Source organism: Rhinoraja longicauda, chromosome 3, assembly GCF_053455715.1.
Source record: "Rhinoraja longicauda isolate Sanriku21f chromosome 3, sRhiLon1.1, whole genome shotgun sequence".
In the NCBI taxonomy this organism is placed as follows: Eukaryota; Metazoa; Chordata; class Chondrichthyes; order Rajiformes; family Arhynchobatidae; genus Rhinoraja; species Rhinoraja longicauda.
Genome location: NC_135955.1, coordinates 71,080,279 through 71,103,961, shown reverse-complemented (window position 1 = coordinate 71,103,961; position 23,683 = coordinate 71,080,279). Strand labels below are relative to the sequence as shown.

General features: G+C 43.4%; 1 protein-coding gene across 2 annotated transcripts in view; it reads right to left on the bottom strand.

Annotated features, from left to right (window-relative positions):
* Positions 1-23,683, bottom strand: part of fbxl17 (F-box and leucine-rich repeat protein 17) — a 522,739-nt gene that overhangs the window by 474,352 nt on the left and 24,704 nt on the right. For both annotated transcript variants that reach the window (XM_078396384.1, XM_078396385.1), the window contains one exon: positions 19,947-20,204. In XM_078396384.1, the coding sequence (XP_078252510.1) occupies positions 19,947-20,204 (258 nt within the window). The remainder of the gene's footprint in view (positions 1-19,946; positions 20,205-23,683) is intronic.

The window sequence follows — 23,683 nt, the reverse complement described above, 5'->3', positions numbered from 1 at the left end:
ATTAAAGCAATCTGTAATCTGATCCCTTTCTCCCTTATTAAATCACAATGCAATTTTCACAGTCTCCCAGGCCTCTAGTCCCAATCCTGTAGCAAGTAAAGATTGAATGTTGATGGTCAGAATTTTCTCCAGTGTATATTTTAACAGTTTGGAATGTTTTTCAGCTAGGCCTGGTGAATTTGCCACTCTCAAAGATGCTACTTTCCATAATACTTCCTCTTTAACTTTGTTTATCACATCACAATGCACACAGTGCACACAGTGATCACCGGAAGATGGCGCAGTCCAGTCCAGTCGCCGTCGTGGTAGCTCTGCGGGAACTGTGCGTTTTTTTTAACTGGTATGTTTATTTTTAAATTATCTCTAAGTGCTAACGCTAGCACTAAACAATGTACGACCGGGAAACGCTCATAAAATTAAACTCTAGCGCAACCGGAGGGCTATTAAACACTATACTCACTGATTTAACGTGGCCGATAGAGATCATCAAAGGAGCGCACCGCGGCAGCAGCAGTGGGAGCGCGGTTCCGTGGGAGCGCAGTTCCGTGGGAAAGTCGGAAAAAACATCGAGGGAAGCGAGGGGGGATTCGGAACAGGCTGAGAGCCCAAGCCTTACGTCCACCTCTGCCCAGCATCCTTCTGGCCAACATCCAGTCCCTGGAGAACAAGCTGGATGACCTCAGGGCAAGGATCAGATTCCAGAGGCACATTGGCACCAACGATTTAGGTAAAAAACGGGATGAGGTCCTACAAGGTGAATTTAGAGAGCTAGGAGATAAACTTAAAAGTAGGACCTCAAAGGTAATAATCTCTGGATTACTACCAGTGCCACGTGCTAGTCAGAGTAGGAATAGGAGGATATTTCAGATGTATACGTGGCTTGAAAAATGGTGCAAGGGGGAGGGATTCAAATTTTTAGGACATTGGAACCAGTTCTGGGAGAGGTGGGACCAGTACAAACAGGACGGTCTGCACCTGAGCTGGAATGGAACCAATGTCCTAGGGGAAGTGTTTGCTAGTGCTGTCAGGGAGGATTTAAACTAATGTGGCAGGGGGATGGGAGCAGGAGCAGAAAGACAGAGGGGTGTAAAATGAGGGTAGAAGCAACAGGTAGCAAGGTGCAAAGTAAAAGTGGCAGGCAGACAAATCCAGGGCAAAAATCAAATAGGGCCACTTTTCAACATAATTGTATAAGGGGTAAGAGAGTTGTAAAAACAAGCCTGAAGGCTTTGTGTCTCAATGCAAGGAGTATACGTAATAAGGTGGATGAATTAAATGTGGAGATAGTTATTAATGATTATGATATAGTTGGGATTACGGAGACATGGCTCCAGGGTGACCAAGGCTGGGAGCTCAACATCCAGGGATATTCTATATTCAGGCGGGATAGACAGAAAGGAAAAGGAGGTGGGGTAGCGTTACTGGTTAGAGAGGAGATTAAAGCAGTGGAAAGGAAGGACATTAGCTTGGAGGAAGTGGAATCGATATGGGTAGAGCTACGAAACACTAAGGGGCAGAAAACGCTAGTGGGAGTTGTGTACAGGCCACCTAACAGCAGTAGTGAGGTTGGGGATGGCATCAAGCAGGAAATTAGAAATGCGTGCACTAAAGGTGCAGCAGTTATAATGAGTGACTTCAATCTACATATAGATTGGGTGAACCAAACTGGCAGGGGTGCTGAGGAAGAGGATTTCTTGGAATGTTTGAGAGATGGTTTTCTAAACCAACATGTCGAGGAACCAACGAGAGAACAGGCCATTCTAGACTGGGTATTGAGTAATGAGGAAGGGTTAGTTAGCAGTCTTGTTGTGCGAGGCCCCTTGGGCAAGAGTGATCATAATATGGTAGAATTCTTCATTAGGATAGAGAGTGACAAAGTCAATACAGAAACAAGTGTTCTGAACTTAAAGAAAGGTAACTTTGAGGGTATGAGGCGTGAATTGTCCAAGATAGACTGGCGATTGATGCTGAAAGGGTTGACGATGGACATGCAATGGAAGGCATTTAAAGGTCGCATGGATGAACTACAACAAGTGTTCATCCCAGTTTGGCAAAAGAACAAACCAGGAAAGGTAGTGCATCCGTGGCTAACAAGGGAAATCAAGGATAGTATTAAAACAAAAGATGAAGCATACAGATTAGCCAGAAAAAGTAGCATACCAGAGGACTGGGAGAAATTCAGAGTCCAGCAGAGGAGGACAAAGGGCTTAATTAGGAAAGGGAAAATAGATTATGAGGGAAAACTGGCAAGGAATATAAAAACTGACTGCAAAAGCTTTTATAGATATGTCGAGAAAAAGATTAGTTAAGACAAATGTAGGTCCCTTGCAGTCGGAAACAGGTGAATTGATCATAGGGAACAAGGAGATGGCAGACCAATTGAACAAATACTTTGGTTCTGTCTTCACTAAGGAAGACATAAACCGTCTGCCGGAAATAGCGGGGGACCGGGGGTCTAATGAGATGGAGGAACTGAGGGAAATCCAGGTTAGTCGGGAAGTGGTGTTAGGTAAATTAAATGGATTAAAGGCAGATAAATCCCCAGGGCCAGATAGGCTGCATCCCAGAGTGCTTAAGGAAGTAGCCTCAGAAATAGTGGATGCATTAGTGATAATTTCTCAAAACTCTTTAGACAACATCGGACAAAGTCAGCATGGATTTACCAAAGGCAAATCATGTCTGACGAATCTTATAGAATTTTTCGAGGATGTAACTAGTAGAGTGGATAAGGGAGAACTAGTCGATGTGTTATATCTGGACTTTCAGAAGGCCTTCGACAAGGTCCCACATAGGAGATTGGTGTACAAACTTAAAGCACACGGTATTGAGGGTTCAGTGTTGAGGTGGATAGAAAATTGGTTGGCGGACAGGAAGCAAAGAGTAGGAATAAACGGGTCCTTTTCGGAATGGCAGGCAGTGACTAGTGGGGTACCGCAAGGCTCAGTGCTGGGACCCCAGTTATTTACAGTGTATATTAATGATTTGGACGAGGGAATTGAATGCAACATCTCTAAGTTTGCGGATGACACGCAGCTGGGTGGCAGTGTTAGCTGCGAGGAGGATGCTAGGAGGCTGCAGAGTGACTTGGATAGATTAGGCGAGTGGGCAAATGCATGGCAGATGCAATATAATGTGGATAAATGTGAGGTTATCCACTTTGGCGGCAAGAACAGGAAAGCAGAGTATTACCTGAATGGGAGATGCAACGTGACCTGGGTGTCATGGTGCACCAGTCATTGAAAGCAAGCACGCAGGTGCAGCAGGCAGTGAAGAAAGCGAATGGTATGTTGGCATTCATAGCAAGAGGATTTGAGTTTAGGAGCAGGGAGGTTCTGCTGCAGTTGTACAGGGCCTTGGTGAGACCGCACCTGGAGTATTGTGTGCAGTTTTGGTCTCCTAACCTGAGGAAAGACGTTCTTGCCTTAGAGGGAGTACAGAGAAAGTTCACCAGATTGATCCCTGGGATGGACGGACTTTCATATGAGGAAAGACTGGATAGACTGGGCTTGTACTCGCTGGAATTTAGAAGCCTGAGGGGGGATCTTATAGAAACATATAAAATTCTTAAGGGGTTGGAGAGGCTAGATGCGGGAAGATTGCTCCCGATGTTGGGGGAGTCCAGAACCAGGGGTCACAGCTTAAGGATAAGGGGGAAGTCTTTTAGGACCGAGATGAGAAAACATTTCTTCACACAGAGAGTGGTGAGTCTGTGGAATTCTCTGCCACAGAAGGTAGTTGAGGCCAGTTCATTGGCTATATTTAAGAGGGAGTTAGATGTGGCCCTTTTTGCTAAAGGGATCAGGGGGTATGGAGAGAAGGCAGGTACAGGCTACTGAGCTGGATGATCAGCCATGATCATATTGAATGGCGGTGCAGGCTCGAAGGGCCGAATGGCCTACTCCTGCACCTATTTTCTATGTTTCTATAAGGAACTGCAACATCCTTTGTCTGACCAAGACATGGCTGACCCTGCTGGTGCCGGACCAGGTGATTTGCCCATCCGAGTCCTTCACTGTTTTCCGGGCGGACAGAACGGAAGAATCCGGGAAATCCAAGGGCGGAGGAGTCTGCTGCTTGACCAACAATAACTGGTGCAATCCTGGAAATATTAAGACGCTTTCCTGTTCCTGCTCGCCGGACCTGAAGCATTTAACTATCCAATGCCGACCATTCTACCTTCCCCGGGAGTTCAGCTCGGTGATCATCACAGCCGTCTATATTCCACCGCATGCGGACACCGACGTGGCACTGACGGCCCTGCACGATGTGTTGTGTCGACACCAAAACGAGAACCCTGATGCGGCTGTGCTGGTGGCTGGAGATTTCAATGGGGCAAATCTCAAAAAGGTCATGCCCAACTTCTACCAACACATCACGTGTGTCACCAGGGGGGATAGAACTTTGGACCACTGCTACACGCCGTTCAGGAAGGGCTACAAGGCCGTTTCTCTCCCTCCTTTTGGAAAATCTGACCATGCTGCCATTTTCCTGCTGCCGGAGTATAAACAACAGATAGTACGGGAAGCGACAGCGACAAGAGACGTAAAGCGGTGGTCTGACCATTCAGAGGCCATGCTGCAAGATGCATTGAGCGAATTCGACTGGAACATGTTCCAAGCAAGTTCCAGAGACGTCAGTGAGTTTGCGGAAGCAGTTACGGACCTCATTGCAACAATAGCCGATAACATCGTCCCCACGGTAAGGGTCAGTATCTTTCCTAACCAAAAACCCTGTGTGGACAGGTCTATTCGCGTTGCCTTGAATGCTCGCACCGCTGCTTAGAACTCTGGCCTGGCATCCGGCAATATGGACGACTACAAGGTTGAGTCCTACCGATTGCAAAGGGCGGTGAAGGACGCAAAAAGGAGGTACCGGGACAGGATGGAGTCACAGATGGAACAGCAGGACACCAGGCGTCTTTGGCAGGGGGCCACGGACTATAACTAGCTACAGGTCCAGCACCCCCTCAACCAGAAGTGCCGGCTCCTCCTTAGCTGATGACCTGAACTCTTTTTATGCACGGTTTGAGACGGGTAACATCACCCCTAGCTCGCCGTCTAAAAACAACACCGACGGGGCGCTGGCTAGCTAGGCTGGAGGGGGATCCACCGCCGGGGATATGCACACATTCCCGGTGTCCGAGCATGAAGTGAGGTGGGCTCTGACACGTGTGAACACGAGGAAAGCTGGAGGCCCAGATGGTATATCTGGTCGAGTACTAAAGTCTTGTGCTACTCAGCTTTCTCCAGTGCTCACCACAATATTCAACCTCTCCTTGGCAAAGTCCGTGGTCCTTGCATGCTTCAAAAGATCCATCATTGTACCGGTGCCAAAGAATGCCTCTCCAGCTTGTTTAAATGATTACCGACCGGTGGCCCTCACCTCGGTTGTCATGAAATGCTTCGAAAGACTAAACAAGAAGCACATCTGTGCCCTCCTTCCTCGCAACATGGATCCACTACAGTTCACATACCGTCCGAACAGGTCCACGGATGATGCGCTCTCCCAGGTTCTGCACACCGTTCTCTCTCATCTGGACAGCCAGGGGGGCTATGTGAGGATGCTGTTCATTGACTTTAGTTCAGCTTTCAACACAATAGTCCCCAGCAGACTGGCTGAGAAGCTGCTGGAACTGGGGCTTAGCACCCCTCTGTGTGCCTGGGTCCTGGACTTTCTCACCGCCAGGCCCCAAGTGGTCAGGATGGGGGAACACACATCTAGCCCCCTCACCCTGAACATAGGATCCCCCCAGGGTTGTGTCCTTAGCCCCCTACTATACTCCCTGTACACACATGACTGTGTGGCCAGGTTCAGCTCAAACTCCATCATCAAGTTTGCTGATGATACTGTGGTGGTGGGCCGGATCTCCGACAACGATGAGAAGGCCTACCGGGAGGAGGTGGCTGATCTGGCACTCTGGTGTCAGGACAATAGCCTCCTCTTGAATGTCACTAAAACAAAGGAGCTGATTGTGGACTTCAGAAGGGCTAAACATCCAAGGACGTTCACGCCACTGGAGATAAATGGGTCTACTGTGGATAGGGTGAGCAGTTTTAAATACTTGAGAGTCCACATCAAAGAGGATCTGACATGGGCAACGCACATTGCCGCACTGGTGGGTAAGGCAAAGCAGCGCCTTTACCACCTTCGACAGCTGAGGAAATTCAGAGTGTCTCTGAGGATCCTTCATTGCTTCCACTCTGGGGCTGTAGAGAGCATCCTGTCCAGCAACATTACAGTCTGGTTTGGGAACAGCTCTGCCCAGGACAGGATGGCCCTGCAGAGAGTAGTGCGTTCGGCAGAACGCACCATGGGAACTACACTCGCCCCCCCTGCAGGACCTATACATCAGGAGGTGTAGATCGAGAGCAAGCAAGATTATGAGGGACCCCTGCCACCCCAGCAACGGACTGTTCCAGATGCCACGGTCAGGCAAACGCCTCCGCTGTCACGCTGTGAAAACAGAGAGGATGAGACGGAATTTCTTCCCACAGGCCATCAGGACTGTTAACTTTTATAACTCCAGGGACTAATTTTTGTCTTCTCTGTAGTAACTGTATTAACTTTATTTATATGCTGTAACTGTAATTCTTTTTTGTGCACAATCCGCAGGCATTGCCACTTTCATTTCACTGCACATCGTGTATGTGCATGTGACAAATGAACTTGACTTGACAAAAAAAATTCTCAGCTTTGGACACAAAGTGTATCTTAGTTTTCCTACAAACATAGTATTCTTTCTATGCATCAGATCCACATAAAGCAATCCATGAACATTTCCTGAAGTCAATTCTTGTGACTTTTAGCTTTATCCTTTAAGATTTTACAAGGAATCTTGCATATTGAATATATGGGCATGTAAATTCAACTCTTCACTATTGGATGTGGTATCAATCTAGGAAACTCGTATTATTATTTCATCAATCATAAAATAATGTTATGGTATATAGTTTACTAAATCAACTTTAAGCGATTTTTAAGATGGAAAACATTGATAAGCATCATGCTATCAAACTCGCACAACATTAGCAAGAAAGATAACAATCAGACCTTACTTACACAGGGCTTGTTTAAACTGTACAAATAAATTATTGATGGCAATTGATTAAAATGGTTTTGCTTAATAGTACCATTTTTTGGAATGCAATTCTCTCAAGATGAACTTTTGCTGCATCAAAAGTATAATTGATAGAACTTATAATTGATGTATTTTAAATATATCTGTTCAAAGACTTTTATTTGTTGAAAAACATAAGTTATAAAACATTGAAGCCAATACAATTTTTAAAAGCAACATTTCAAACAAATGTATCCGTTTTTAAAAAAGACACAAAGTGCTGGAGTAACATAACATAACATAACATAACAACACTTTATTGTCACTCGGCACAACACCGAACGAAATTTCAGCAGTCACAGCAAAAAAAGAAAAGAACACAGGACACACGACCCCAACACAAACATCCATCACAGTGACTCCAAACACCCCCTCACTGTGATGGAGGCAACAAAACTTCCCCTCTCCTCCCCCCCACCCACGGACAGACAACTCGACCCCTACCGAGGCAACCGACACGCACAGCCCCCGCGGGTCAGGCAGCATCTCTGGAGAACATGGATAGGTGGAGTTTTGGGTCAGGAAACACAAATGGATTGTGAAAATGAAATACAAATAACACGATTCTGAAGAAATTAATATAATGCTGAGGGAACATCCAGCCCTTAGATTCATGCTCCTCTCTTGTCTGCATTTCATATTCCCTGGTTATGCTTCTTCCCGAGAAGAGGCCCACTCATATCCATATCTTATTTACCCTACTAATCAACTATTTCCATCCCAACTAATTCTGCATTATTATTCACTGCATCTATATTGGCACTCAGCATTGTGGCAATTCCTCACCTCATTTTAACAAAGCTACCCCACCATATTGTTCTTTGTCTCTCTTCTTATGAAATATTGAATTCAAGTCTTTGTCACGCTGCAACCACATCTTGAAGAAGGTTACCGACCCGAAACATCACCCATTCTCTCTCTCTCTGAGAGGTGCTGGCTGTCCCGCTGAGTTACTCCAGCTTTTTGTGTCTATCTTCAGTTTAAACCAGCATCTGCAGTTCCTTCCCACACAGCACATCTTGAAAATACCTGATCTGCTACCAGCTCATCTATTTTGAAATAAATACTGTGTGCATTCAGATAACACATAGAGGGAAGTAATTAGCTGAACTGAAGTTGTTCTTCTCAGCTAAATGACAAAGTGAGAGCTAAACTATTATGGTTAGCCAAAGGCTAGACTATATCTTACAGATATCTTCAGTGCTACCATCAGGTTCCACAATTTCTGCTTTAAGTACAAGCATAGTACAAGAAACAAGTCAAAATGTCTTCTATAATGGCAGCAATCTCAAAAGAAAGGAAATTCAGCACTGAGGATTCATCAACTGATAGAGGCAGTCTGTAGGTTGCCCTTCCTGTTTTTGATCAGACATCGTGAGTTTTCACAGCACCTAGAGTCCAGAGGGGGTTATCCATCAGTCCAGGCTCTGTACTGCTATGCTAGCTAATGGATTTATTAGCATAGCAACAGGGAGGCAAATTTATGACATTGTTACAGCAATTAGTGACAACCTTGCTGCACTGGCCAATCTTAGTAATAAAGATCATGATATTGGGAGGTCAGGTCAAAGAACATAACAGCAGGAGGAGAAAGGGATCCTGGGGTACATGTTCCATTGCAGGAGCAGATCCTAACAAAGCTGCACAAGAATCTGGATAAAGAAAGAATAGGGTGGATTATCAGTAAGGATTAGGAAGGACAATGAAGGGAAAGTATTGTTGGCAAAATATGGAAAACATCGGGTATCACAAAGTTATTCGAACCATTTCTCATCATGTTGATGAAAATAGTTATTCCCAAAAAGGAGTCTGTGAGCAATAGTGGAACTACTGCTTAAGGAAGGAGAAAAATTTAGCACAAGCAGTGTGGGTGTTTTTGGGAAGAAAATTAATATTATGGGAATTAATTTTGTACTTTCAGAACCAGCTATTTTATGGCATTCCAACTGTTTTATTAATTAGTTACTTACAATTATATCATGGATTGCAAAATATCAGCCAAAAATTCTAGTGTTTTTTTTCCTCATTACTTGGGGCCTTTGAGAATTCTTCAAGGTGTTCACCTGGGTATCCAGTTTGATGAATTAATGCCGCTGTATAACTAGCACTAAAAGAATATGACTCCACACTAATTAACTTTCAAAACCAAAGGATCATCATGACAATAATTACTTTTGATGTTAAGCGTGTACGAACGACACAACTTCGAAACACAAGGTAGACACAAAATGCTGGAGTACTCAGCGGGTCAGGCAGCATCTCTGGAGAGAAGGAATGGGTGATGTTTCGGGTCGAAACCCTTCTTCAGACTGATGTCAGGGGAGGGGGCGGGACAAAGATAGGACGTAGTCGGAGACAGGAAGACTAGTGGGAGAACTAGGAAGGGGGAGGGGATAGAGAGGGAAAGCAGACTATCTGAAGTAAATTCGAATCACAAATTCAAATGACATCTCCCGCACAAATACAGCAACTTCAAACCGCTCCATCCATGTCAACAATGAAGGAAGTGGCAAGATGCCATTGTCCATTGGCTAATGATTAAAAAATCTAACTTAGACAGCTTTTAAATTTCTGCAACCGTGCAAGAGTTTTTGCAGCATGTATGCATAAATATTCCATGCGCCGTTATTCTCATGATAATTTGGAGTGGCAGATAGGCTTAGTACAGTACACCGGATGGCGCCACCAGCAATGGCTGCCTCACCAACAGTCAGTCTGTCCTTTCTACTGTTTTTGTTATTTTAAGTATGTGTTAAAAGTATGTTTTAGTGTTTCTTGGTTTGTTTTATGTGGGGGATGGGGGGGGGGGGGGGGGGAGTTGGGGGAAACATTTTTCCCAATCTCTTAAATCGACGGAGATGCGATTTTTTTTCCGTATCATATCTCCGTCCCTACTGCGGCCTAACATCGAGGAGTTGGCGGCCTTTCCTGGAGACCGGCCCAGACTTCAACATCGCGGAGCTTGCGATCTTTTGCCAGGGATCGACCGTGGAGAGCTCCAATCACAGGGTCTGTGGATTTTAATATCGTGAAGCCCACAGTCTCTGATAAGAAGAGGCCGACTCGGGAGCTTCATGCCATGGAGAGTTTCAACCGTCCCGACGCGGGAGTTTCAATCATCCCGACGCAAGGGCTTCGGACCGTCAGCTGCGGCGACTGCGGATGGTTCAACAGCCCTGACTGCGGGTGAACAAAGAGGAATATGATTGAACTTTATTACCTTCCAGCACAGTGAGGAATGTGGAATCCGTTGTGGTGGATGTTCATGTTAAATTTTATGTGGCTGTGTGTCTTCTTGCACACTTAGTATGGCTGTATGGCAACTCATATTTCACTGTACCTTAATTGGTACATGTGACAATAAATTGATCTTGAAATCTTGAACTCAGGTTTAAAGACATCAATAAAGAGACCAGTGGTAACAAGAGGCAACACTTTGTAACAAAATCTATATACTAAAACTCTTGTTTGTTTGTTTGTTCTTGTACTACAGCCAAAACGGTACACGATAGCACGGAGATTTTAGGCCCACCTTATTCATCGTCATCCCTTTGGTGCTAATGGAAGAAGTTTCATTGAAATTGGTGTTATATTTTTTAAGTTATTCACATTTTAACGTTTAAATCTATCTCCTAGGGAGGGAGGGGGAGGGAGGGAGCAGGGGGGAGAGAAGGGACGATAAGGGGGGTTGAGGGGGATGGAGTGGGGGTGAGTGGAAGGGGTGAGGGGAAGGGCTGAGGGAGGAGGGAGGGATGGGGGAAGGAACAGGGAGAGGGGAGGGGGGGAGGAGAGGGTGCTGTACCAATGCAGGAGAGGTTTGGTCCCAATGGGTCCACTTGGTCTAGTTATTATTTATTAAAATTTGAAATGACCAACCTGTTAGCATGATGGAAACTGTTTCAATATCAGCTTAGATCATTAAGTACTGTATGTCGTGTTGTTACTTGCAAGCAGAGCACCAAGGCAAATTCCTTGTATGTGCACATACTTGGCCAATAAACTTATTCAATTCAATTCAAGTATTTATGGTGGAGAAGATCGAGGAGTTAAGGATATAGAGTAAAGGCAAAGATGAGTATAAATCAATCGTCTGAAGAAGGGTCTCGATCTGAAACATCACCCATTCCTTCTCCCCAAAGATGTTGCCTGTCCCGCTGAGTTACTCTAGCTTTTTGTGTCTATCAACCACAATCATGTGGAATTGTCATACAGGCTTGAGAAGCCTGGTGGCTTATTTCTGCTCTTATTTTCTTATATACTTGAGTGTTCAAAAGGGAACTGGATAAATAAATGACTAGAAGAGAGAGGACAAAGGTGTTGACAAGGAAGTCAAACTTGCTTCTAACTTGATTTGCCCAAAAAATGGAATAAAGTGCGACAGTGATCCATTAACATACAAGCTTTCCACAGGGGAAACCTGCACAGCACAGCCACAACTGAAAAACTGCACGCAGGCGGCAAACAAGATCAGGATTAAACCTGGATCATCGCACCAAACAGTTGCAAGCATAAAGGCAAGGGGAAGTCCAAATAAAATTAAAATATATTTGCATTACACGAGAGGACAACATTATGCTGCTGCAAAATTATTTTATTCCCCAATAGTTTCTCCAATAACCAAATATTCAAAGGAATGGCAGTCTGCCATCATAAACTCTCCCTTGAAAAGAAAGATTTGATTGTTATTTGAATGAAATGTGATGTAAGAACAAGTAAAATACAAGTGAATTCTGGAATCATCACCATGATTTACAAAAAGTATTGTAAAAGTCTTCATTTAAATAAGCTCTTAGTTTATTTAAACAAAGATTCTTGAAAACTAACTGTTGCCATAACGTGTTTTATAAAGAAAGTGGACAAATGTTCCTTTCACTCTAAGTGAGTTCTGCACTTGCCATAATTAATTTTCTATACAATATTACAACACTAAATTCTCAGTAATATCACCGAACACCCTGAATTATAGTACTCCAAATAAGCATCAAATTATTATTGATTATTTGTAAAACCAGATTTGATATGGTTACAAATGTTCCTGTGTCATTATAATTAATTTCCACATGAACAGAGATCAATGGTGAAGTGTCCAGATCACACAACACTCCTGCTCCATAGGTTTCCATAAAAGAAGAGAGGAAGATTTGCATTTACCGTGCCCTCCATAATGTTTGGGACAAAGACCCATCATTTATTTATTTGCCTCTGTATTCCACAACTTGAGATTTGTAATAGAAAAAATCACATGTGGTTAAAGTGCACATTGTCAGATTTTAATAAAGGCCATTTTTATACATTTTGGTTTCACCATGTGGAAATTACAGCTGTGTTTATACGTGGTCCCCCCATTTCAGGGCACTATAATGTTTGGGATCTCACCATCTTCATCATGGGAAACAGACCTGTTACCGACATCTACTACAAAACTACTGACTCCCATAGCTATCTTGACTACACTTCTTCCCACCCTGTTTCCTGTAAAAACACTATCCCCTACTCCCAATTCCTCCGTCTACGCCGCACCTGCGCCGAGGATGAGGTGTTCCAAGCAAGGGCATCGAAGATGTCCTCATTCTTTAGGGAACGGGGGTTCCCCTCTTCCGTTATAGATGAGGCTCTCACTAGGATCTCCTCCATATCCTGCAGCTCTGCTCTTGCTCCCCCTCCCTCTATTCGTAACAAAGACAGAGTCCCCTTGTCCTCACCTTCCACCCCATCAGCCATCGCATATAATGTGGCGCGTTGAGAGAGGCCCGAAATAAAGGCAAGGAGCCGGGTATTTTGGGGCGTTTGATTTATTACTCAGTTATCAGACGGGTCGAGTCTGCTGGGATGGCTTCGCGCCTTGTCCTTATATACCTAGTACCGGACCGCCCCCCTGGACTGGTCCATTCCCGTGCCGAGGGGTCGGTAGTGGTATGGCCCGACCCTTGGGATGGTATGGCCCGACCCCCCCCCCAGAACCGGAGGCACGAACCGCACTGGTGGTCGCACAACCCGACCGGACCGCGTACGGATATCGGTCGACAGAGGGGCCGGCGGAGGCACAGTTGGAGGGACAGTTGGAGAGACAGGTGGTGGGACCCGCAAAGGGGGGCGACCTCGTGGCCGAGGCTGGGCAACCCGCACCGGTTGGTCAATGTCTAAGTGGGCCGGCTTCAGGCGGCCAATTGACACGACATATTATCCTCCAACATTTCCGCCACCTCCAACCAGATCCCACTACTGGCCACATCTTCCCATCTCTGATTTTCTGGTGACTCAGCACCCTAACTCTCCCTCCCAATCCCACTCTGACCTTTCTGTCCTGGGCCTCCACCATTGCCAGACTAAGGCCCAGCGCAAATTGGAGGAACAGCACTTCACATTTCGCTTGGGTAGTTTACCCCCGAGCGGTATCATCATTAACTTCTCTAACTTCAGATAGTCCCTGCTTCCCCTTTCTATCCCCTCCCCCGAGACAGGGTCTCGACCCGAAACGTCACCCATTCCTTCTCTCCAGAGATGCTGCCTGACCCGCTGAGTTACTCCAGCAGTTTGTGTCTACCTTCGATTTAAACCAGCATCTGCAGTTTTCTTTCCTACCATTTTTATACATTTTGGTTTTACCATGTAGAAATTACAGCAGTGTTTATACATAGTCCCCCCATTTCAGGGCACCATTATGTTTGGGACACAGCAATGTCATGTAAATGAAAGTAGTCATGTTTAGTATTTTGTTGCACATCCTTTGCATGCAATGACAGCTTGAGGTCTGCGATTCATGGACTTCACCAGTTGCTGGGTGTCTATTCTGGTGATGCTCTGCCCGGCCTATATTGTAGCCATCTTTAGCTTATGCTTGTTGTGGGGGCGAGTCCCCTTCAGTTTTCTCTTCGGAATATAAAAGGCATGCTCATTTGGGTTCAGATTGGGTGATTGACTTGGCCACTCAAGAATTGTCCATTTTTTAGCTTTGAAAAACTCCTTTGTTGCTTTCGCAGTATTTTTGGGATCATTGTCTTGCTGTAGAATGAACCGCTGGCCAATGAGTTTTGAGGCATTTGTTTAAACTTGAGCAGATAGGATGTATCTATACACTTCAGAATTCATTATGCTGCTACCATCAGCAGTTGTATCATCAATGAAGATAAGTGAGCCAGTACCTTCAGCAGTCATACATACCCAGGCCATAACACCCCCACCACCGTGTTTCACAGATGAGGTGGTATGCTTTGGATCTTGGGCAGTTCCTTCTCTCCTCCATACTTTGCTCTTGCCATCACTCCATATAAGTTAATCTTCGTCTCATCTGTTCGCAAGACCTTTTTCCAGAACTGTGGTTGCTCTTTTATGTAATTCTTGGCAAACTGTAACCTGGCCATCCTATTTTTGCGGCTAACTAGTGATTTGCATCTTGCAGTGTAGTCTCTGTATTTCTATTCATGAAGTCTTCTGCGGACAGTGGTCATTGACAAATCCACATCTGACTCCTGAAGAGTGTTTCTGATCTGTCGCATAGGTGTTTGGGGATTATTCTTTATTATAGAGAAAATTCTGTCATCAGCTGTCTTCCTTGGCCTGCCAGTCCCTTTGCGATTAGTAATATCACCAGTGCTCTCTTTCTTCTTAATGATGTTCCAAACAGTTGATTTTGGTAAGCCTAAGGTTTGACTGATGTCTCTAACAGTTTTATTCTTTGTTCTCAGTCTCATAATGGCTTCTTTGACTTTCATTGGCACAACTTTGATCCTCATGTTGATAAACAGCAATAAAAGTTTCCAAAGGTGATGGAAAGACTGGAGGAAAGACTAGGTGCTGCGAGCTCTCTTATACCTGCATTAAGGAGGCAATTAAACACATCTGAACAATTATAAACAACAGTGAAGCCATGTGTCCCAAACATTATGGTACCCTGAAATGGGGGACTATGTAGAAATACTGCTGTAATTTCTACGTGGTGAAACCAAAATGTATAAAAATACCCTTTAATAAAATCTGACAATGTGCACTTTAACCACATGTGATTTTTGCTATTAAAAATCTCAAATTGTACAGAGGCAAATAAATAAATGACGGGTCTTTGTCCCAAACATTATGGAGGGCACTGTATTTAACCCTATTCACAAATTCAAGATGTGCCAAAATAATTTCCCAGTAAGACAAACACTCTTGAACTACAGTCTATTAATAATTTGGAAGCACCATCTGATGAGTGAGTAGAGCAAGGACCCGATAACAACAATGATATTCTTATTCATAAGCCAAGATAATTTTCTTGCATTGTTGCTGCAAAAATAAATAAGTCAGGGCACAAGAATTTCCCTATTATCTTCAAACAGTGCAATGAAATTATTGCCCATCCAAGTGCTTAAATGCACATTTCAAGGGCACTACATCAAAAAGACAATACTCCTTCATGAAAGAACTTGTCCCTTTTCTGTCTTACAATTAGGTCATGACTGGTTTATACTTTGACTATATTTTCTACCTTAGTTCCACGATTCCCTTAAACCTTTCTCAAGCAAATCAGCACCAAATCACAAGCCTGTTGTGTACTTAAGTTTAGTGTTTAGAGGGGTGATGGGGTGAAAGGTAAGGACTAGGGGGACTCAGTCCCTGTTGTGACTAGGGGGAGGAAGGGCAAAGTTGCAGGGTTTTGTGGAGACACGTGTGAGGGCCTCATCTATGATGGAAGAGAGGAACCTCTGTTCCCTAAAAAATGGGGACATCTCAGATGTCCTGGTATGGAACACCTCATCTTGGGTGTAGATGCGGCGTAGATGGAGGAATTGGAAGTAGGGGATAGTCTTTGCAGGAAGCAGGGTGGGAAGAAATGTAGTCGAGATAGTTGTGGGAGTCAGTGGATTTGACTGCAGGATGGAAATTGGTGGTAAAGTTAATGAAGTTCATTAGTTCTGCATGGGTGCAGGAGGTAGCACCGATACAGTCATCAATGTAACGGAGATAGAGTTCTGGGATAGGGTCAGTGTACGCCTGGAACAGGTATTGTTCAACGCACTCTACAAAGAGGCAGGCATAGCTGGGGCCCATGCGAATGCCCATAGCTACGCCTTTAAGTTGGAGGAAAAGGGATGAGTCGAAGGAGAAGTTGTTATGGGTTAGGACCAGCTCCATTAGGCAGAGTAGAGTGTTAGTAGAGGGAAATTGGCTACTTCTGCGGTCGAAGAAGGAACGGAGGCTTTCCTGGTGGTGGTGTAGTAGAGTGATTGACCGTCCATTGTAAAGATGAGGGAGTGGGGGCTCGGAAAGTAGAAGTCATTAAAGAGACGAAAGGCGTGTGAGGTATCTTGAACAAAGGTCGGGAGATATTGGAGGGAGGATAGGATGGAGTTGAGGTACATGGAAATAATTGCACTGTGACAGGAGCAGGCAGAAACAATGGGTCTGCCAGGGCAGTTGCGTTTATGGATTTTGGGGAGAAGGTAAAGTCGGGCCTTGCGGGGCTGGGGAACGATAAGGTTGGAAACTTTGGAGGGAAGACATTTTCTATGTTTTATGTTTCTAACAGTATACGGCTGTATACTGTTAGAAACATAGAAAATAGGTGCAGGAGGAGGCCATTCGGCCCTCTATTCATTGTGATCATGGCTGATCATCCACAGTCAGTAACCTGTGCCCAACTTCTCCCCATATCCCTTGATTCCACTAGCCCCCAAAGCTCTATCTAACTCTCTCTTAAATTCATCCAGTGATTTGGCCTCCACTGCCCTCTGTGGCAGTGAATTCCACAAATTCACTACTCTCTGAGTGAAAAAGTGCCTTCTCACCTCAGTTTTAATTGCCTCCCCTTTATTCTAAGGCGGTTGCTCCTGGCTCTGGACTCCCCCAACATTGGGAACATTTTTCCTGCGTCTAGCTTGTCCAGCCCTTTTATAATTTTATATGTCTCCATAAGATCCCCTCTCATCCTTCTAAACTGCAGTGAATACAAGCCTAGTCTTTTCAATCTTTCCTCATATGACAGTCCCGCCATCCCAGGGATCAATCTCGTGAACCTACGCTGCACTGCCTCAATTACAAGGATGTCCTTCCTCAAATTAGGTTGGGTTACATTGCAGTTTGTTTGGGAACAGCTTTGCCCAATACCACGAGAAATAGCAGAGTTTCATAGATGTAACCCATCACACAGACCAGACTCCCACCATTGACTCGCCTCATGTCACATTCAGAATTCTGATAACAGAGGGGAAGCAGCAAATATAATCAAAGACTTGCCCGCCCCGTTACTCCTTCTTCTTCCTGCAGCCATGGAGCAGAAGGTATAGAAGCTTGAAAGCGGAGCACCACCAGACTCAGGAACAGTTTCTACCCCTCTATTATCAGGCTTTTGAACAGTCATTCCACAAGCTACGATGCATTCCAATTCTTCTCTACCTCATTGTGGACATTGGACTTTGTCTTTGGAACTGTTGAGTGGCACTGCTGTGAACTATATTCTGTGCTCTTGCTTTGTATCTTTCCATTCGCTCTACCTATTGAACGAGTTTGGCTTGATTGGATTTATGTATAGTATTATCTGATCTGATTGTATAGCATACAAATCAAAACTACTTCAGTATACATGACAATAATAAAGCGAAACAATTCTAGGTAGAGTGCAGAGGATATTTATAAAGAAGTTGCCAGGACTGGAGAATTACGGTTATGAAGAGATTGGTTAAGCTGGGGTGCTTTTTTTTGGAAAATAAGAAACCAAGGAAGAGATTTTATTTGGTGTAAACAAAAATGATTCTTATAAGAATGGCAGGTTGACAGTGAACGAGAAAATTAACAGAAATTATTTATTTCCTTCAGCATTTCATAAACTTAATGCTGAATATTGCAAATAATTGTTCAGGTTGGGTCCTAAAGTTCTTTAACAATATTATGAAAACACTACTTGCAAGAAGAGCAAGGCAAACAATAATGCTCATTGATGACAAGGCTCACATGAAGGAAAACACTGAGGTTTGGCAAGCTCATTTCTTTTCAAGTGTATTGTGATTACAAGCATCAACCGCAAAATGGGAAGAACTATATTCATTTTATCAGTATTAATGCTTCTGGACCGGGGGGGGGGGGGGGGGGGATTGCTCCCAAAAGGTCCCTTATTAGTGTGACTGGTACTAATGTTAATTTTGCTCTATATTGCAAAGATTACAACAAAATCCGGTGTATTAGACCATTTACTACAAATATATAATACAACAAAGCAGAAATATAAGAGTTGACAGCAATAATATTCAAATGATTTATTTACAAGAGAAAATATTTCCAGAATCTTAACTTCCTTCGGTGCTGCTTCATATTTCAATGAAATCGTGTCTCAAAGTGAAAATATGAATCAAGCAGAATGTGTAAGCTGGCCGCACATACACAATACCAAGTATAATTTGAAATTCAGATCAAAATAGTTGGAACTACAATCCACAATTCTCTAGAATTGATTGTGTTCAATTACATTGGACAACTGAAACAGCCGTTACACGAGAAAGATTTGCTATATTATGAACCTACAAGTTGACATCCAATGATGCCAAAACAAATCACAGATGATTTCAATTTCAATTTATTTCAATAACAAATTATTTCCATTTAAAAAAATGGTATTACCATGTATTTTTTAATCTAGGCAAATAAACATATATAATCCTGGACTATTGCTCTCCTTTCTATCAAAGGCTATCGACTCCCACCCTTTTTCCTTGGATCCATAATCCCCTGCAAGCGGCAGCGCATCTAAAACTACAATTCTTTTTACCTAACATGTCTTGTATCAGTTGTCATCACCCACATTATTCTATAAAGGGAATTGGGAGTGCAAAGGGACTTGGGGGTGCTGGTGCAGGATTCCCAAAAAGTTAATTTGCAAGTTAAATCGGTAGTAAGGAAAGCAAACTCAATGCTCGCATTGATTTCAAGAGGACGAGAGTACAAAAACAGGGATATAATGCTGAGGCTCTATAATGCACTGGTCAGGCCGCATTTGGAGCATTATGAGCAATGTTTGCCCCCATATCTGAGGAAGGATGTGCTGGCTCTGGAGAGGGTCCAGAGGAGGATTACGAGAATGATCTCAGGAATGAGTGGGTTAAGATACGATGAGCGTTTGATGCCACTGAGTTGCTGCTCGCTGGAGTGTAGAAGAATGAGGGGAGACCGCAACAAAACTTACCAAATAGTGAAATGCCTGGATAGAGTGGATGTGGAGAGGATGTTTCCACTAGTGGGAGAGTCTAGGACCACAGGTCATAGCCTCAGAATTAAAGGACATTCCTTTAGGAAGGAGATGAGGAGTAACTTCTTCAGTCAGAGGGTGGTGAATCTGTGGAATTCATTGTCACAGAAGGCTGTGGAGGCCAAGTCAATGGATATTTCTATGGCAGAGATTGATATTTGATTAGTATGGGTGTCAGGAGTTATGGGGAGAAGGCAGGAGGATTGGGTTAGGAGAGTGAGATAGATCGGCTATGATTGAATGACGGAGCAGACATGATGAGCCAAATGGCCTAATTCTGCTCCTATCACTATGAACATGACTCGAGTTGAATAACGTCAGCCCCTTTGGCCTGCAAATGCAACTTAATTTTTCCTACCATAACGTGTATTTTTAATTTCATGAAGAAGCAGACTGGAAACATTTCTTCTCAGTAATTGTTAAAAATAAAAATGCTTCCAAATGAATTAAATACCTTTTGATTGTTAATCAATCTACTATGATGCTGTGAGCTTGTTCATCTAATACTCTAAAAATTCCTGGACAGTCTAAAATAGATTTAGAGCATCTAATAGTTTCAAAGAAGTTAAAAAAAAGACGGCAAATAAAACATTTAACAAATAAAACAAATACCTGTTGTAAAGATTCATCCGTGAGCTTATCTTGGTTTCCAACATGCACTTTCTGCAGCAAAGGGCAATGGCAAGCAATTGCAATGAGCGAAATGTCACTAAGTTGCTTGCATCGATATGCTATATATTTCTGCAGTCCTGGACTCTGCATTGCTATGGAACTCACTCCAGTGTCAGAGATATTTCGACAATCGGATATATTAATTTGGATTCTGTTTCGGTTCTTTGATGCAATTCGCTTGAGTACATCATCGGTGATCTGTCAATAAACAAGAAATGAAAATCAGTTGATTCAATTTAAATATACGTAATCAAAGTTAGGGTGTCTTTCTATTCCCTCTCAGGTGCTGACTGACCCACTAACTTCCTCAAGCACTTTGTGTTTTGCTCCGGATTCTCTTGTATCTCCGATTATTACCTGTTCAGTACAAGTTCAGGAACAAATACTGTTTAAGTTTCATCTTGGGATTTTCTTTCGCAGAGCTTAAAAGAAACATCTTCATGGACCAAAGAAAAAATCAATATAATCGAAGAACAACCATTTTCACGTGAAAGTATATTACAGTGAAACATCTTTAGTTAAAACACAAGATATTACTTCATGGTATAAAAAAAGTTCTAATTCATTTGATATGTTGCCAGGAGAGTGTTACAAACCCTTAAACTAGGTTGGATTCAGATCCCAATGCTAACACAGTATGCAATCTGAAAATTTAGTATATTCAAATTACTTCCACAGCAACTAGAAACTAATCTGGATTTTGAGCTAACATGATTTGCTTCAAAAATGAGGGCCCTGGTGAATTTACAGGGTGCGTGGTAATTACCACCCTATGTGCGTAAGTATATAAAAGAAAGTTTCATTTCAAGAGATAGTGTTGTAGTTCGTGCCCTATGAACAGAATAGTCAGACCACCGAATTCGTATAACCTCTTTATTCTACTCACCCAGGTGGGAGAGAGTCTAGAAACCAGAGCGTTTAGAAACACTCAGGAAGCTAGTGTAGTCTCTCTCCCCGAATGCTATCAAATACACACATTTTATACCCGAAATACATGTGATTATACTATAATCACCGTTTGTGTTGTTTTCTTTTTCTTTTTAAATTGGCCGATTAACAAGTAGTTGGCGTATACATGGACCGAAACAATAACAAATTAACAGAATCACTACAATTAACAGAAAGATAGTGCCATAATGGAAAATCGGACCCCACAAATATCCTAAACCAAACCAATCCCATCCTGAAGCATTAATTTGATTTTGGGCTAAATCTGACCCTATTTTCCTAGTCAAGCCAAGTCAATTTTATTTGTATAGCACATTTAAAAACAACCCACATTGACCAAAGCGCTGTACATCAGTTCAGGTACTAAGAACATGCATACAATGGCACACAAACATAACAGCATATACATAAACAGTTCACAGCGCCCCCTCAGAGGGCTCAAACACTAAATGCTCTTTCTATAACCTCCTTCACATGCCCCGCGATATTGGTGATATTAGAGGATACATCTGGTACAAATGTACAACATTCTTGCCCTATCATTGCACAGGTATCCCCTTTCTCGGCTAGCAGGAAATCTAGAGCCATACGATTCTGGAGAGCGACAAGACGCAGGGCCATCATTTCAGTTGTTAACTGGCCTATTTGTTCCTGAGTCTCGTACAGTCCATCAGCGGTACAATTTGCTAATTGTTCCAGGGTACTAGCTAAGTTTCAAATTTCAGTTCCCGCCCGAGCGGTTCCCCATCTCGGGAATATTATCCACCAAAACCTCTCAAACTCCGATACAGCTCGTTTAGAGCTCCACTCTGGATGCTGTAGAGGATGATTTATGATTCGTAAATGTGGGATTACAAAAGCTAGATAACAGCACCTGTCCAGGTCTCATAAGATCCCTGATTATACCGTGGCGAAAGTCCTGGTAACCAGACATATGCTCAGCTCCCACATATTAAGTAAGTCCCATTGAGAGGTCTTGGGGGAACTGTAGTACTGATATGGGTGCATGTGCTGAATCCCACAGACAGGCTAACTTCATTTGGTCTAGATCCCATTCTACAGAAACAGGTTGTATTTATTGGTGTTTCTGGAGAGTCATGAGGAGAATTAACTTGCATCCGGGGCCAATTCTCCTGTGTTTGATTAAGATAGGGTCTCAAGAACCACCCATTAAAACATTGACATCCACAGTCATCTGATTGGTTGTCATAATCCGTACACCAATTATTGGGGCCAGGGCTCTGTGAGTGATTCAAAAAGAACCGGGCAGACCTGACTTCACTCGGAGTGAAGGGGACCGGGTAAAGAGGCATCATGCCTTTTCCATGTGTTGAAACCTGGGGAGCACACCCAACAGGCAGACCGTTCCACCTGTGAAGCATATGTCTGACATAAACGATTGGTTCGCTTGGTTGGTTGGTCAAACGATTGGTTGAAGAAACGATTGGTTTGCCGGAGATCCGAAGTTCGTCCTTCTATCTGACTACCGAGGGTCAATATAATCCACAATCCCATTTTAGCCTCATGTTGTCCCGTGGTTTCTGGGTGTCTCGGACCTGAGAATGCTAGGCTGATAAAGATTGGGTTAATAATTTCATTTATTCAATTAAACGCTCATCCAGGCCGTACAGATCATGGAGGTTGATGCACCCCTCGCCCTCCATCCCCCAAGGGGTTCGGAGTGGTTTCCCGTATAATACCTCAGCTGGGGCTAATCCTGTAGTAGAGTGGGGTTATACGCATAGAGGTTTTCTAAATGTGGTCCTCAGGCATTGAATAAATGAAAAGCAAAATACTTCCTTTAAATATCTTATGTACCCACTGACCCAAGTAAATAGGCTTCAAAGGCTAATTTATCAATTAAGCTAGTACAAAAATGGGAAGGGTCCACAATTCCAGCACAATTGTAATCTTCAATTCATTCTCAAATATTCAATTCATCCAGTTAACAAAAACAAATGTTGAAATGTGAAGCCAAAGATACAGATCCCAGTTCGTTTAGACCATCTACACTAATCCAGCAGTCTTGTGCTCAAATTTCCTTCTTTGTTATATCCCTGTATGAAGGGGTACCCCAATGAGAAATGCTGAATTATTGCATGCACATCCTGAACACGTGGAACAGCCAGAATACTGGACGTGTGTAGAACAGCTGCTATCATCCGTTTTTGTTCCTGCAAAAACTGGCATTCATAATCCTTGGGTGACAACATCAGCTCTGTCACATGTTGACCTGGTGTTCTGAAACACCAGCTCACCCTCCGAGCAAATGGTTATCGCTCTCAATACTAGGCAGTAAATAAATCAATAGTAAAGCGTGCACGGAATAGGAGTAAGGAAAGGTGTTATCCATAAAATAGTTCACCATGAAGTTGCTATGCCTGATTAAAAGCTTTGTCAACTTGTAACATGAATTTAAAAATACCTGGACTGAAAGACAAAAACTAAATTCATCTGTCAGGCATTGGAAATTAAACTGGCACAAAGCATGTCCGCAGGGTACAACCCAATAGGCTTGGTCTCTCAATCGTTTAGCTCTGGTCTTATTAAACCATCCTGAGCAGGGTCCTATTCTTTCTGCCTTCCAGGGTATTGTGCCATTGCCTCCTCTGCATATCATCTGAACGTCTTTACATAAATGTCATGGAGTAAATACAGATTAACCACAATCCCATATAGATCTTGAGTGCACTTCCCCTAATAGCAGGAGTAACAATAACAAAATAGCA